The sequence below is a fragment of the Platichthys flesus genome, chromosome 4 (assembly GCF_949316205.1).
Source record: "Platichthys flesus chromosome 4, fPlaFle2.1, whole genome shotgun sequence".
Taxonomy (NCBI): Eukaryota; Metazoa; Chordata; class Actinopteri; order Pleuronectiformes; family Pleuronectidae; genus Platichthys; species Platichthys flesus.
Window position 1 is genome coordinate 25,817,518 of NC_084948.1, and position 15,422 is coordinate 25,832,939.

At 45.7% G+C, this 15,422-nt stretch overlaps 3 protein-coding genes across 9 annotated transcripts in view; 2 read left to right on the forward strand and 1 right to left on the reverse strand.

The window, feature by feature from the left end:
• ryr1b (ryanodine receptor 1b (skeletal)) overlaps positions 1–1,764 on the forward strand; it is a 57,135-nt gene extending 55,371 nt beyond the window's left edge. For all 7 annotated transcript variants that reach the window (XM_062385780.1, XM_062385781.1, XM_062385777.1 and 4 more), the window contains one exon: positions 28–1,764. In XM_062385780.1, the coding sequence (XP_062241764.1) occupies positions 28–123 (96 nt within the window). In that variant the 3' untranslated portion in view covers positions 124–1,764. The remainder of the gene's footprint in view (positions 1–27) is intronic.
• A 1,210-nt stretch (positions 1,765–2,974) lies between these two features.
• Positions 2,975–7,792, forward strand: LOC133952113 (galectin-4-like). Its single transcript, XM_062386404.1, has 15 exons — positions 2,975–3,076; positions 4,012–4,100; positions 4,635–4,839; positions 5,335–5,448; positions 5,573–5,656; positions 5,740–5,772; positions 5,832–5,876; positions 5,961–6,020; positions 6,105–6,131; positions 6,242–6,277; positions 6,408–6,434; positions 6,520–6,549; positions 7,114–7,202; positions 7,306–7,471; positions 7,567–7,792. The coding sequence occupies exons 1-15, from the start codon at positions 3,032–3,034 to the stop codon at positions 7,711–7,713; spliced, it is 1,197 nt and encodes a 398-aa protein (XP_062242388.1). The 5' UTR covers positions 2,975–3,031; the 3' UTR covers positions 7,714–7,792.
• An 86-nt stretch (positions 7,793–7,878) lies between these two features.
• The window catches only part of LOC133951857 (tyrosine-protein kinase receptor UFO), a 28,386-nt gene continuing 20,842 nt past the window's right edge, over positions 7,879–15,422 (reverse strand). The window contains exons 14-20 of the mRNA XM_062386070.1: positions 15,226–15,303; positions 14,742–14,834; positions 14,211–14,332; positions 13,441–13,550; positions 12,897–13,056; positions 12,102–12,238; positions 7,879–11,212 (exon numbers count right to left, since the gene is read on the reverse strand). Of these exons, the coding sequence (XP_062242054.1) occupies positions 10,753–11,212; positions 12,102–12,238; positions 12,897–13,056; positions 13,441–13,550; positions 14,211–14,332; positions 14,742–14,834; positions 15,226–15,303 (1,160 nt within the window). The 3' untranslated portion in view covers positions 7,879–10,752. The remainder of the gene's footprint in view (positions 11,213–12,101; positions 12,239–12,896; positions 13,057–13,440; positions 13,551–14,210; positions 14,333–14,741; positions 14,835–15,225; positions 15,304–15,422) is intronic.

Sequence of the window (15,422 nt, forward strand, 5' to 3'; positions counted from 1 at the left end):
GAAGCTTCTCTGTCGTCTGTGATTCAGGAGTCCTACGTGTGGAAGATGTACTCGGAGCGATGCTGGGACTTCTTCCCGGCCGGAGACTGCTTCAGGAAGCAGTATGAGGATCAACTCGGATAACGTCCCGCGTCCTGAATGCGTGTCTGACGGAGAAATCGTGAGGAGGAGGAGGAGGAAGAAGAGGAGGAAGAGGAGGAGGAGGAGGAGGAGGAGGAGGAGGAGGAGGAGGAGGAGGGGAATCCAGAGCGAGGAAACGCGTCTATGTCTTTGTTTTGTCCTTTTTCTGCACATTTATTCTCTCCTCCCTTGAAGCTATGCACACACATCGACTGCACTCGTGTCACCAGCTGCAGCAGAATGTCGAAGGATGAGATTTGAGAAGAAGAATCAAAAAATATCACACGGGCAGAAAAAGACACAACAAGCCAGGGGCCTTTTTATTCCGCTATGAAAACACTACATGGCCTTTCTCTGTGTAGGATATCTACACAACGGGCTCTCTCAGTAGCTACTGCTGTAAACATTACAGTGCCTATAGCGACGTCACTGCTTCACCCACCTGACAGCTTCGATCTATAGCTTTAACACTTTTATTTGAGACTAGAGTGGATGTGTAGTATTTATATTGTTTGTAAGGTTGAAGATTTCTTTTCCCTACGTGGCTGCTGCTGTTTGATATTTTTCATTTTCTGATTTCTCGTGTTTTTTTTCGCTGAGAGCGATTTTGAAAAAGAAACGATTCAGCTGCTCACGCTCGTTTCTCTGACGCATCCTGAACGGACGTTTAAGACGTAGAATCAAAACAAAGCGACGGCGTGTGGAGAAACTTTTGTTGAACTGAACTGTCAAACTCACGAAAAACGGAGTATACGTGACATTCACTGGTGGGGGATCGGCTGTATTGACGAAAACCCAGTTTGCACTCTGAAGTCTTACGATGGGTCCCTGGATGTACGTGGCCCCCTGTCTCCACTGGTGTCTCCGAGCCACGGCAGATAGCGACTCACACATCCTGAGTACCAGGATGCCAAGGTTATTTATTTATTGTTTATATGCAGATGAGACCTTCTGAAGACGACCGTTTTAGCCCGTCTGTATTTCTGGCCAACAGCCTGCTTCACGACACTTTATGCACAAATAGGTTTTGTTGTCAGTGCATTAAAATAAGTAATGAATGTATTTAATGTATACATCTTGGCCGACGTGTCATCTGTATAACCGAGTAATTACGAGGCCGCTGAGAGGCCTTTCGATGAAGAGACGTATTTTACATAAATATCATAGATACATATTTATTTTTCTTTAGGGCTTGGATGAATCCATGCTGCTGTGTGGGACGGGGGGGCGTGTTGTGCGTCATGTTGGTGAACCACTGTTGAAGAGAACCAGTCTCTCACAGAAGTTCACGCCCAGTTTGCAGCCAGAAGAGAAAAGTAGACGATTTTTTGTTGTTTTTCGCTAGTTAGGTTTTTATGATAGATATTTTTAAGGGAATCCAGCAAATCAGTTGTTTTTTCTCGATCAAATGAAAAAAGCCACGTGCGTGTGCGTTGATCTCAGACGGTTCTGTATCGCCGCGCCTTGCTCGGAACTCAAACTCACAACCTCTCCATCCTGTACTCGACGTCACGACTCTTCCTCGTCAGACGCCGAGCGGCTCCTCGTCTCGGGCACGGAGCTGAGAGCAGATCCACCCGACTGAGAGTCCTCTGACTGAACCCTGTGTTTCAATACTGAATAAACAGATTATTTTAAGGAGAACTGGAACCAGCGTCCTTATTTATGTGCAACATTTTGTGCGTGTGTATGTGTGTGTAGATGTTTTTGTTAACTGTTCAAAAAGGAAAAATAACATTTTACGCAGACTAACTGAACAAAACTTGAGTAAAGTAAACAACTTTAAGCAAACTTTTTGAGATTTTCTTTGATTTTATATCAACACTGTGATAATGTGACTTCAATTGTGATTTCACCATCTCATGCAGAAGATGATCTGATTCGATTAAGTTCCTTTCTGTCTTTTCTCTGACCTGAGTCTCAATATTAACAAAGGTACAATCACATCATCCACTGACATTCAAGCAATATGTGAATATTGAACCTTTATGAAAGAAGTGTTCCTCTGCTTTAGATTAGTAAAGTACACTTATCAATATAATAACTTTAGCTTTTAGACTTTTACAGCGTTCATACTTTGAAGGTAGTTCAAGTAAAAAAATATATCATATATATTTAGTTTGCTTAGTTCACATTGCAGAGAGTTTGATCTTTAATCCGTTTACATGTTTTACTGATTGAATATAGTGTTCCATGAATCAGTTTTATGTTCAGACCTGTGAATGGAAACCTGAGGCAGATAAGAGCTGATTGTGTTTCTGTTTGTCTTTGGCAGACGGGGATTTCTCAATAATTCATGAATCATACACATAATCAGTTCCACTACTCATAAAGGGGGGGGGGGGGGGGGGGGCTTTACATTATCTGCTGAAAAGGGATCATGTATCCAAAGATAAATATAAAGTTAAACTCGAGTATAGTACTTGTAAGTAAATATTTGAGGTAGTTTTACTTCTCTGTACTTTCTGGTCTGTTTTACTAGATTGAGATCATACATTGAAAAGATGAGCTGATCATATCTGATGCTACAGATCGCACAACTTTATATAAAGTGAAGCGTTGCAACAGTCAAATACTTCTCACTTATATACTCTCCATGTACAGGTGTATTTTTGATGTGTCTGAATCCTGGTTGTAGCTGCACGTCTCAGTTGTGTTGGTTTTGTCTCACGTGCTCCACACGTCGGGTAAAACACACATTGTGTCTTTGTCGTAACGTGCCGCTCCTCCGCTGGGTCGAAGGTCAGATTTGACTTCTGGTGCCGCCAAAGTCAATAAGGTGATGCTGGCCTGGGTTCGGTGCCCGACCCGGCCCCTCCCTCTTCACCGGTATAAAACCAGGCCTCCAGCAGAGGTCAGCTCCCGACACCGGCCTCCTGCTTCTGACTGCTCGTCCGTCTCAGCCGCTGCCATGACCTTCGTTGCTCCTCCTGGTTATCAGCCCGTCTACGGACCTGTGAGTATCTGACCCGGCTGCTGCTGGAGGCTTTAAATCATGATGGTCCCAGTGTGTGCGATGCAATGGGTGATGCAGAGCACGTATACAAACTGACCAAACAGCCATGATGAGAAAATATGCTGGTGTGACATAGTTTAGATAAATACAAAATACAAAAATAAGTTTGATTATGATATTAAGTGAATTAATTTGTTGGAAAATACTTTTCTTCTCTTTCTGTAATGGATTGAATGTGTTGTCAGGACAGTTTGTTAATATGTGAACAGTTATGAAGGAGAAGTTGGGGAAGAGTTTGGCCGTTTACTTAAAAAAATATTTTATATAATATAAAAATAATCACATTTGGTTGTTAACATGGAAAATCAGGGACAAGTAGCTGAGCCAGAGGGACCCACAAGCTAAAGTGATATATCACAACAAAAATACTACACTACCCCTGAAGATAGTCCATTACCAATGAAAAGGCTGCTTTCCAAATTTTTGAAGTAATATCAAAAGTACGAGAGTAAAAGTACTTATCACTCAAATCATATTTTACATAATTAAAACTGATGCATCAATGTCTGAAGTGAATCTAACTACTTTAATCGGTTTAGTTTTCAAAGTACAAACAAGAATGATTACATTACTCAGGATTAGTATTTTTTTATTTCTTTATGAAATATAAAAACTACATTATATGATATAAATACTTTGTATGAAGATATTTACACTAGAGCATCTGAGGAGACGTCAGATTTTGCAACATGACACCGTCTGTTTCTCACGTGTTAGAAAGTTCAGTTGAAAGAAAGCAACTTGTTAAATGAAAACTTAATCTGAAAAGTAATCAGTAACACCACCAAATATTAAGTAAAGTAAAGTTAAGCTTGAACCAAATTGATTGACTACTACACGTGTGTGAGGTTCTTTGTCTGTGCTGCACTTCCCAGAGGATTCCTTACCTGGGGCCCATCTATGGAGGCCTGAGGGAGGGGACGTCCATCTACCTGCAGGGCTCCATCCCCGAGGACATAACCAGGTGACCTCAGCAGGACACATGTCAAACACAGTATTTCAACATGTAATCATCTGAGCTCCTGGTCAGTTTATCAGTTGATCTTGTGGGTGTGGTGTGGTACATAGTGTTTTACATGCTTCCAACCAGGTGGGTGTGTGTGTTATCAGATATATCCACACATTCCTCTTTTAATCTTTAACCAGAACCTTTTAAAAAGCCCCTGCAGGAACACCTTGTGTACTCTGAGTGTGGGTGGAGCCGGTTTCTTTGCATTGTTCTGTGGAAGCAGCACCGTCTCCCTCAGGGCTCCACTTTTATCCTCCATCCCTCCTCCTTGCTAACAGTGCTATCTGAGTTGTGAAAGGTGCTTTAACAGTTCGTCAGCAGGCAAAGCAAACAGCGTGCATACCTGAGTGTGTCGGGACATGTGCAGTTTCCTAATGGAGACAGATCTTCATGTTTCTCTGTGGCTCCACCTGCACTGTTTGCCCATTCTCCCAACACTGAACCAGCTTCACAGTCTCCTCTGGACTCTGCTTTGCCTCCTCTCTGCAGATTCTTTATCAACCTGCTCTGCGGAGAGTCCGAGTCCAGCGACGTCGCCCTGCACTTCAACCCCCGCTTCGATGGCTGGGACAAGGTGGTGTTCAACACCTGTCAGAATGGAGGCTGGGAGTCGGAGGACAAGGTCCGCGACATGCCCTTCAGCAAGGGAGAGAACTTTGAGATGGTCATCATGATCACGTCACAGGGCTACCAGGTGACCCCAGCCTGACGCTCACACAGCGTGATGATATCAGAATACGTGTTTTTAAAATAGGAAAACCCTCATTACAAGTACTTTATAAACATTTATAGTCGATAACACACTTTAATGCTGTTAAAGGACATTTGTATTCATTTGAATTTTCAATATTTTGCAAACAATCATAAGAAGACAAACACTTGTTTTATTAACAGTGTAAAACACAAACGTTTTATCATTCATCATCTGTTTATTCAACAGTTTCTACTTATACTACTGACAAATGGACTTATAGTTGATGACAAAAACATAAATAAATACCTCATGTGCTTTACTACTACATAAGTCTTATATAATGTATATTATATAAACCCTTAAGTAAATATGTATATTCTGGCTATAGGAGTGTTTCAATAAAATGTGACATTTTCAGCTGCAGTTTTGTGAAAACACATTTATGTATAATTGGACCATAATAACATATTTGTCCATTATTTGTTGCTGTTGCAGTTCAAAATCAACGGAAGAGACTTCCACATGTTCGAGCACCGGATTCCTCTGCAGAGAGTTCGCGCGATGCAGATCGGCGGAGACGTTTCCATCCAGACCATCAACGTCATCGGGGTGAGACCCTCCGCTCTCCCCCTGGAGCGAATCAATGCTGCAGGAAGACTTCAAGAAATACACTTTGTGCATGAGGAGTGGGAGTAAACATGTTACTGGTTAACTCTTGTGTTTGTTCTTTCAGGGTGGAAATGGAGGAGGAATGGGAGGAGGCATGGGAGGAGGAATGGGAGGAGGAATGGGAGGAGGCATGGGAGGAGGCATGGGAGTAAGTATCTGTCAACTAATAATGATAAATTATTTCATTCTGAACATCATTGAATAGTTTTTAACATGTTTACTGCTCCACAGGGAGGATATCCAGGACCAGGCATGGGGGTAAGTATCTGTCAACTAATAATGATAAATGATTTCATTCTGAACATCACTGAATAGTTTTTAACATGTTTACCGCTCCACAGGGAGGATATCCAGGACCAGGCATGGGGGTACGTTGGTGTTTGAAAATATAAACAAAGTGAAATATTGATATTTGACAGATATTTATATTTTAGTCTATTTCTAATATCTAGGGAGGATACCCAGGAGACATGGGTGGAGGCATGGGAGGAGGCATGGGTGGAGGCATGGGAGTAAGTATATTTATGAGGCTTTTGTTTATGATACAGGTTTCTAAACTAAATATGTAATTTAACATATTCTCCTCTTTTCAAAAGGGAGGATATCCAGGAGGCGACATGGGGGTGAACTAATACTTTGGTTTATAATAATCAATATTCAAATTCATGGATGTTATAAACATGTCAGAATCACAGTCACATTAAATCTGAATTTAAACATGTCCTTTTTACAGGGTGGCTATCCAGGAGGCATGGGAGGTGGAATGGGGGTAAGAAAGACGTCATAATATCATTATATTATTTCACGTTTGTTATTTAAATATTGTAAAGTTAATAAAAAAGTTTAAAAGCATTTAATGGACTTTGGCACCAAGTTGATGGATCTTCTCTCTGCCTCAGGGAGGATACCCAGGATCCAACCTGCCGGTGAGGAACCTGACTCCTCTTCTGTTTCTCTAACACACTTTCTTCCTTGTGTCCATCCTACTTAATACTGCTTCTTTCATTCCAGAGTATGGGGGGGCAGCCGGTCTACAACCCTGTGAGTAAAACTTCCTCAACCCTCATGTGCAGTCAATGATTGTAAATTAAGATGGACGACACGTCTCCACTATCTCCCCCCCGGTCAAACTTGTGTTTGACCAATCACGAGTCAGACTGAGCTGTCAATCAGGGCGTCTTTTTAAATCTTCAAATATCTAAATTATCACTCGATCAAACATTAGTGTGATAAGAATCTACCTAAAATTTAAAAAATCTATTTAAAGTGTATCTGTAAACATGGAGGAGGCGGGGCTTATGACCCATACTGCAGCCGGCCACCAGGGGGCGATCCAGATGTTTTGTGTTCACCTGGCAGCTATAAGGTCGTCCATCTTTATTTACAGTCTCTGTTAACAGTCAGTGGAATAACTATTCCAGCATTCCATCACTATTCCTGTAGACAAACACTTCCCTCTAGTGGTGACAGAGAGAAACTGCAGTTCAACATTACTGTAAAGCGGATGAAATGCAGTTCTACATCACAACTATCACAGGTGGCGCTATAGAGGTCTAATGTGTTTATTGTATGACGTGTCTCATGTGTTCTCCTGTGTGTTTCCAGCCTGTTCCCTACTCCAGCATGATCCAAGGAGGGATGTTCCCTAAGAGGACCGTCATCGTCAGAGGCATGGTGCCCTATGGGGGAGACAGGTGTGTGTGTGTGTGTGTGTCTGTGTGTGTGTGTGTGCACGTCACCACGGTGCAGTGTGTGTGCCAACAGACACTCACTCCTGTGTGTGTGTGTGTGTTGCAGAATCTCCATCAACTTTGTGGTGAGCAGATCGCGGGACATCGTTTTCCACATGAACCCCAGAGTGAGGGAGGGGGTTGTGGTGAGGAACAGCATGATCGGAGGAAGCTGGGGTCAGGAGGACCGGGAGCTCTCCATGAACCCCTTCCTGGAGGGGCAGTACTTCGATGTAGGTCCCGTCTTCCTCCTGGATCAATTCAGTCCTGTGATTCATGTCCCTGCTTGTCCTTGACTCTGTGGTGTCTCCACGTGTGTGTCCCTCAGATGTCGATTCGCTGTGGGAACCAGAGGTTCAAGGTGTTTGTGAACGGGCAGCACCTGTTTGACTTCTTCCACCGCTTCCAGTCCTTCAACGAGATCGACATGCTGGAGATCGAGGGCGACGTGCAGATCTCCTACATCCACTTCTGAGACTCTCTAAAGTCTGACCCTTGTGTGTCTCATGTTGTTCAATAATCCTGTTGTATGAACACAAGTCTACACAAGACAAACGGTTACCTCATCATGTGTATTACACGTGGAATTAATAAACACGCCTCCAACATGCTTGATATGAAGTCGACACACAGAAGCTCATTCATGATCGAACACGTTTATTTCATATGCAAAATACTGTATAGCAATGTATAAAAAAAATCTGTTTACAAATCATGACAGTGACGATATAAAGGCAGTTATAGACCAGTTGTCTTCTCCCAGTTCAACACACCAGGAGAATCACAATCCACACACACACACACGTCTACTGGTGCAAAGCACTGGCTCTCGGAAGGCACTTGGTAACGTTCAATTCTGAGATCTAACTCTTGAAGGTTTATAAGTTTATGAGTTTATCTGCTTTGGAAGATCAATTTGATTTAATTGATTTAATCAAGTTTCACGTTAACATGTCGCCCTTGTGATTTTTATATAATCAGAAATATTGTGCCACAGGAAACTGAATTAAACAGCCAGAGTTTGTGATGTCACAACCCTAACAAACCATCCCGTCAACTTGTGGGCGGGGCTCACTAGCTGCAGGTGGCGCTGTGGGGGTGGGGTCATATTAACGTGTTTATGGAAGTCACAAAATGAGGAAGGAGGGAGCAGAGTTTCTTTTAAAACATTTTAAGGCCTTGATGGAATAGTTTTAATCACAAAAATAAAAGTTTTAGGGGAATCTAATAAAGAGAGAGAGACTGTAGAGAGCAAACTGTGTTTAACACCCTGGTTGGTATAAAACAGTCGGTGCCTCTGAATCAACACGTTCAAACTTATGAAACATTAAAACAGACCAGTACCTCGGTCTCAGAACCAGTCTGTGGGACGATCCCACTCTGAGTTGTCAGCACCAATGAAATGTACACAGTGATGCTCCACGTCCACCTGTCCACTGCCTGATGTACAAGTACCGTTACAGCTGAGAGACACAGCGTCTCGTCCAATCACGTGCCTTTCTCCCAAAGCCTGTGTTGGAACGTGGTCACGTTCAACAGAATAATGAACTAAAGCGTATATATAAAAAAATAAGTGCATGCATGATGTCAAGTTGCAGCCGAGCGTCCTCAGAACGCAGACGATCTTCACGTACATTCAGGTTTCAGCTGCTGCTTTCTGTCTCCTCCTCCTCTTCCTCCTCCTCCTCCTCCTCCTCCTCCTCCTCTTCCTCCTCCTCCTCCTCCTCCCCTCTGCCCGGGAACTGTCTCTGTCTATTTACAGTGCCAAACCTCGCAAAAACAAAAACATATATATATATATACCCGAATAAAAGAGTGGCAGGATGGTGTCAGGTGACGAGGTTAGTCGTGTTTCCCAGTCACAGAAAACGCTCGGGGGGGGGGGGGGCACTTTCACAGGCCGTGTTCTCTGCCTTCAGGAATATACGAGTTGTTACATGTGGACTGAGAATATACAGAAAGTCACATTGAAAGCTTGAGAGATATACACATTATAAACAGACAGAGTCTATATAAAAACATTAGTGCAAAGTTGTAGAAAAAACAAACATCAGCATAAAAAAAAAAAGAGGAAAGTACAAAATGTGTAAAATAACACTGTGCTTGAGCCGAGAGCAAACGTGAGGAGCTTCTCCTGCCGTCCGCCTCGGGCGAGTCCATCGTGTCCGTCCCCCTTGAGTCGGTGTCCTGAAGCCTCCTGGTTTGACTCGTACCTGTGTCCCCGTGCAGGAGACGTCTCAGCTTCCTGAGTCGATAAGTGTCTCACATTGGAATGCACGACCGGCAGTTGAGCCCCACGGAGAAGATGCAGGGGTTTGTCAGAGCTTCACCTCGAGGCTCAGAGGATCCAGAGCGCAGAGAATCCAGAGCGCAGAGAATCCAGAGCTCAGAGAATCCAGAGCGCAGAGAATCCAGAGCTTCACCTCGAGGCTCAGAGAATCCAGAGCTCAGAGAATCCAGAGCGCAGAGAATCCAGAGCTTCACCTCGAGGCACAGAGAATCCAGAGCTCAGAGAATCCAGAGCGCAGAGAATCCAGAGCTCAGAGAATCCAGAGCGCAGAGAATCCAGAGCTCAGAGAATCCAGAGCTCAGAGAATCCAGAGCGCAGAGAATCCAGAGCTCAGAGAATCCAGAGCTTCACCTCGAGGCTCAGAGAATCCAGAGCTCAGAGAATCCAGAGCTCAGAGAATCCAGAGCTCAGAGAATCCAGAGCGCAGAGAATCCAGAGCTTCACCTCGAGGCTCAGAGAATCCAGAGCGCAGAGAATCCAGAGCGCAGAGAATCCAGAGCTCAGGGAATCCAGAGCTCAGACAATCCAGAGGCAGAGAATCCAGAGCTTCACCTCGAGGCTCAGAGAATCCAGAGCGGAGCCTCATTTCCTCAGACAATTTTGGTTTTCACTTGAATCTTTCGTGAGATTTTGAAAAAAACAAAATCATATTTCATTTTTTTGCGGAACACAAGAAGCTGTGAGTCTGGACTTTAGCGTGAGCCAGTAAATATCCTGAAGCTGTTCTCAGGTAGAAACTTAAAGCCGACAGTCGCCTTCAGTGAAAGAGACTTTCTGTTTCCTCGCTGGAAGGTTGAAGCTCCTGAGTGGGTTGAGTGGCAGGTCGGGTCTGGCAGTGACGAGCTGGTTTCACGGACACGTTTGATTCTTATTTAGCTTCACTTTGTGCAGATGTGATGTTTTATTGCTGGAGCGACTGGGAGTTCTCTGATTGTGCTGCAGTGGGCAGGGGCCACGGAACCAGTTCACTCTCTGTTTGTTGTAGGGAACTGATCATCAGACACTTGGAATTGTTTTTAGAAGAGAGGAGTTGACGGAGGAAATAATCCCTGGAATGTCTTCGGCTTTGTGTGTGTGTGTGTGTGTTTGTGCAAAACATGCACATGAGTGTGAGGGCACGTGAAGTTTCTTCGTCAGTAGCAAGAGGCTGGACGTGGTTCTTGGACGGGGGGGAAAGGACGGCACACCATGGCCCTGACCAGTCTTAGTTTGAGAGGGACTCCATCACTGCCAGGGGACTTTTCTGGACCCGTCCCTGTCCTCCAGCAGCTCCACGGGGGGCGTCCGAGCCGGGGTGGGGTTGGGTTTGGAGCGGCAGGACGGCTGCAGAGGCAGCGTGGCAGTGGAGGACGACACCCCCATGTCCAGACTCTCCAGGGACTCGGAGAGCGCCCGGGGGGTCTCGTGCTGGGGGCAGAGGACGTAGCGGTTGGGCTCGTGGACCTCCACCGTGGTCACAGAGTCCAGACCCTTCAGGCAGAGAGGGGACGCCATCGCCAGCGGGTCGCGACCCCCGACGGCTCCGAGCTCCGTGGAGGACTCGTCCATGTTGACGTACAGGATCTCGTCGGGGTCCTGGAGGTCCGGCAGATCTTCCAGGGCTTTTTCCAGCTCCCAGCGCATGGCCTCAAACGAGGGGCGGTCCTTCGGGCTCAGGAGCCAGCAGGAGAACATCAGGGCGTAGCTGCAGAGGACAAAGACAAGTCACCAGTAGTTAGTGATTGCACTTTGTTAAAGGACATTTTGTTTTACTGGTCTTTGTCAATCCTGGATTTTGAAACATTTCAAAGGCCCTTCGCCATCGGCTGAGTGTGTGTCTGTGAGGAGTGTGTGTCTGTGAGGAGTGTGTGTCTGTGAGGAGTGTGTGTTTGTGAGGAGTGTGTGTCTGTGAGGAGTGTGTGTCTGTGCGGAGTGTGTGTCTGTGAGGAGTGTGTGTCTGTGAGGAGTGTGTGTCTGTGAGGAGTGTGTGTCTGTGAGGAATGTGTGTTTGTGAGGAGTGTGTGTTTGTGAGGAGTGTGTGTCTGTGAGGAGTGTGTGTCTGTGAGGAGTGTGTGTCTGTGAGGAGTGTGTGTCTGTGAGGAGTGTGTGTTTGTGAGGAGTGTGAGTCTGTGAGGAGTGTGTGTCTGTGAGGAGTGTGTTTCTGTGAGGAGTGTGTGTCTGTGAGGAGTGTGTGTCTGTGAGGAATGTGTGTCTGTGAGGAGTGTGTGTCTGTGAGGAGTGTGTGTTTGTGAGGAGTGTGTGTTTGTGAGGAGTGTTTGTCTGTGAGGAGTGTGTGTCTGTGAGGAGTGTGTGTTTGTGAGGAGTGTGTGTCTGTGAGGAGTGTGTGTTTGTGAGGAGTGTGTGTCTGTGAGGAGTGTGTGTCTGTGAGGAGTGTGTGTTTGTGAGGAGTGTGTGTCTGTGAGGAGTGTGTGTCTGTGAGGAGTGTGTGTCTGTGAGGAGTGTGTGTCTGTGAGGAGTGTGTGTCTGTGAGGAGTGTGTGTCTGTGAGGAGTGTGTGTCTGTGAGGAGTGTGTGTCTGTGAGGAGTGTGTGTCTGTGAGGAGTGTGTGTCTGTGAGGAGTGTGCAGACACTCACATGCAGTCCAGGCAGTCGGGCGGCTGCTTGAGACGGTTCCCTTGTCTCAGGTAATCATAAATCTCACTGTTCTCCACCCCGGGGTAGGGAGTCTGGCCCCGGGTGGCGATCTCCCACATGGTGACTCCAAACGACCACTGAGGGACGGACACAGAGTGGGGGGGTTACTGGGTTTAAATTCCTTACACACACACACACAAACCTGAACACACACAACTCTTACACTGGCTGTGAAACAACACAGCCGTGTTTCTCCGGACGTCCGACTTCACGCACATGTGACTAAAGACAGCTCATCATTTTTTTTACGTTGACACTTTGACCCACGATTTCACACGTGAACAGAAACCAGGCCTCGTTTGGTGATGTCATCAGCTGTGCTGGTCACACATGTTGGAAATGACCTTTTACTTTTTACTTAAAAAGGAATTAATGGAGGTAAATACATAAAAAGAACTAATTGACTTAAATTCTTCTGTTTTTGTAACTTGAGGACATTGAATCGTCTTACTGTCATTTTCTTGATGGATGAAACTAAACTTGATTTTATTAATGAACATTTCATTTGCTTTACATTAACCTTAAAGCACTTATTACCCATAATCTATGAGCGCTTAAGAACAACTTGACTCCTGTAAACACTGATTGTTTAGTATTTTCTTCTTATACGGAGAACTATCCCAATAAATCCAAGTTTTTAAAGTGGAAAGAAATATCAAAAACATTCATAGAAACTTCTTAAATCCCTCGTGCCCCCCCCCCCCCGTCAGCCCGCCACTCGGGCGCTCGACTCACCACGTCGCTCTTCGTGGTGTAGACGCGGTCGGCCAGGCTCTCGATGGCGATCCACTTGACGGGCATCTTGGAGATGCGGCCCTGCCTGTAGTAGTCTCCGTTGTAGATCTTCTTGGAGAGGCCGAAGTCGGCCACACACACGTTCATGTTCTCATTGAGCCTGAGGCACAGACACAGAGTCACACGGCTGCACAGCACAACTCTGAGGCACTCTTAAGCAAATTCAGATTCAAGAATCAATTAATAATTAAGGATAATCTCTCAGAATATGATTCAATCTCTATTTCTGTATCTGTACTTTCTGCTCTAAGTGCCATGCTCCTCCTGCAGCTCCTTCTTCTGGACTTCCTCTTTCCCCAGATGTTGTTTTGAACCCAATATTTAAACTTTGAGCTGTTTTTAAAGATTTCCTCGAACCCTCGCATGGAAGATTAAAAAAGTTAAGAGCAAGAAGTGAGAACACATACGGGAACTGAGAGAGGGTTTGTTTGGGGTTATATTCAGATAGAACCAAATGGAAAACGGAAGCAGGCCTTGTGCTCACATGCAGTTGCGAGCGGCGAGGTCTCTGTGGATGAAGTTCTTCCTGCTCAGGTATTCCATCCCTCGGGCGATGTCAGTCATAAACTTCACCAGCATCTGAGAGGGGAGGTACTGCAGGACACACAGAGAGAGAAGGGGGGTGGGGGGGGGGGGGGGGGTAAGTCATGCATGTTGTTTAATGGACAGCAGAGGACGCTGTAGTTCCCCTCTGCTCTCTGCTCCACACACACACTATCCCCCTCCTCCTCCTCCCCCTCCTCCCCCTCCTCCTCTTCCTCCTCCCCCTCCTCCTCCTCCCCCTCCTCCTCCTCCTCCTCCTCCTCAGGGAGGAACAGGGTTCAGCACCGACGCCATGTTTTCATGAACGTTTGCCAAACTCATGGTTGTTTCAACATTCTGCTCAAATTCTTGTTTTCATTAGAGCCGTGATTCTCCTTCTGGCTCTTCAGGGACTTGTTGCGTATCACGGCTTCAGATTCCAGAAAACACTTCATCCATTAATAAGAAAAACGGCAGAGACTGACGACTGACGACACACACACACACACACACACACACACACACACTCACACATCTTGTGTTTTCATGATCTCACTGTGTACTGGCTGCCAGGGAGATGTGGGTGGAGACTCTGTACTTCACATGTACTTTAAACTTTGGAGCCCATTTCTCTGACAGACACTCCCTTGCACTTATACACCCTGAACCCATTAAGCTGTTGAATTGTGTGTGTGTGTGTGTGTGTCTGTGTGTGTGTGCACTCAGACTGACCACTGGACAGTCCCCGAGCCGTGAGTAGAGCAGGTAGCTGTGCAGGTCTCCATGTTTCATGTAGGGCAGGATGACCACGGGGGAGGGGTAACCTTCACTCTCCACCGTCTGCAGACACACACCTGTAAACAGACCTCGGATCAGTTTTGTGCACGTAAACGCCAGAAATATTCAGAATGATCAGAATAACAATTGCTTATGATATAACCCCAGTTCATTCGTTAGCTTGTCAGCAGGTTTGTCCAAATACTACTGAACAGATTTTCACAAAACTTGATGGAAGGACGGGACATGAGCACAGAAAGAATCTTTTTGGCACAGATCTAGACAAATATAAAGTTAATCCTAATCCAGACTAAATACCAGATGTATTTAAAGGGCCTGATATCTAAATTCTAAATCTAAATAAGCTTTTTCAAAACCTTTGCAGAGAAACCACTGTTTCCGGGGTTTGCATGAGACATGTAGCTTTTCTTGTGAACTGAACATTTGGACCCCCTGCTGTGCGGAGCCATGGAGCACCGGACTCACCCAGGAGCCTCATGACGTTGGCGTGGTCGAACTCCTTCATGCAGGCGGCCTCGCGCAGGAAGTCCTCCATCTCCGAGCGGGTGCAGATGGCGACTGCAGAGGAGACGGTGCAGAGGTGAGAGTTTGTGAAGCAAAGCGGGAAACACATACTTTTACCACCACGTTTGTTTTTACTTCTTCGCCTCAGTTTGAAACAGCTGGAAAACGTACGGACGACAGAATTCATCTTTCCTCTCAAACTCTGGAGCTTTTTTATTCAACTCCCTTTATTTTGGCCTCGTGGTTTATTCGGGGTCAACTTCTTCTTCTGCCAACATTTGTTACAAGCTGCGTCTTTGTCTGTTTTATCCTCAAAAAACTGAGATTTTCAGCCATAAAAACTACATTTTTGGAACTTGGCGTGACTGTCCCTCAATCAGCCTGGGCCCCCCCCCCCCCCCCCCAACATGAAGGGATCCATTGTGGCGATTCGCTCTCTACTCACTCTTCATCGTCTTGACGGCGACTTTGAGCGCCGCCTCCTCCTGAGTCAGCAGCCCCTCCATCACCGAGCCGAACTCCCCTGAGGAAAACCACAAGCACACGCCCAGTTCAGACAGAACCAAGGGTCAGAACCTATTTGTGTCGAAGGTAATCGCTGGAGATAAGAGGAAAACACGCATTGGTTCTCCGCCAGATAAC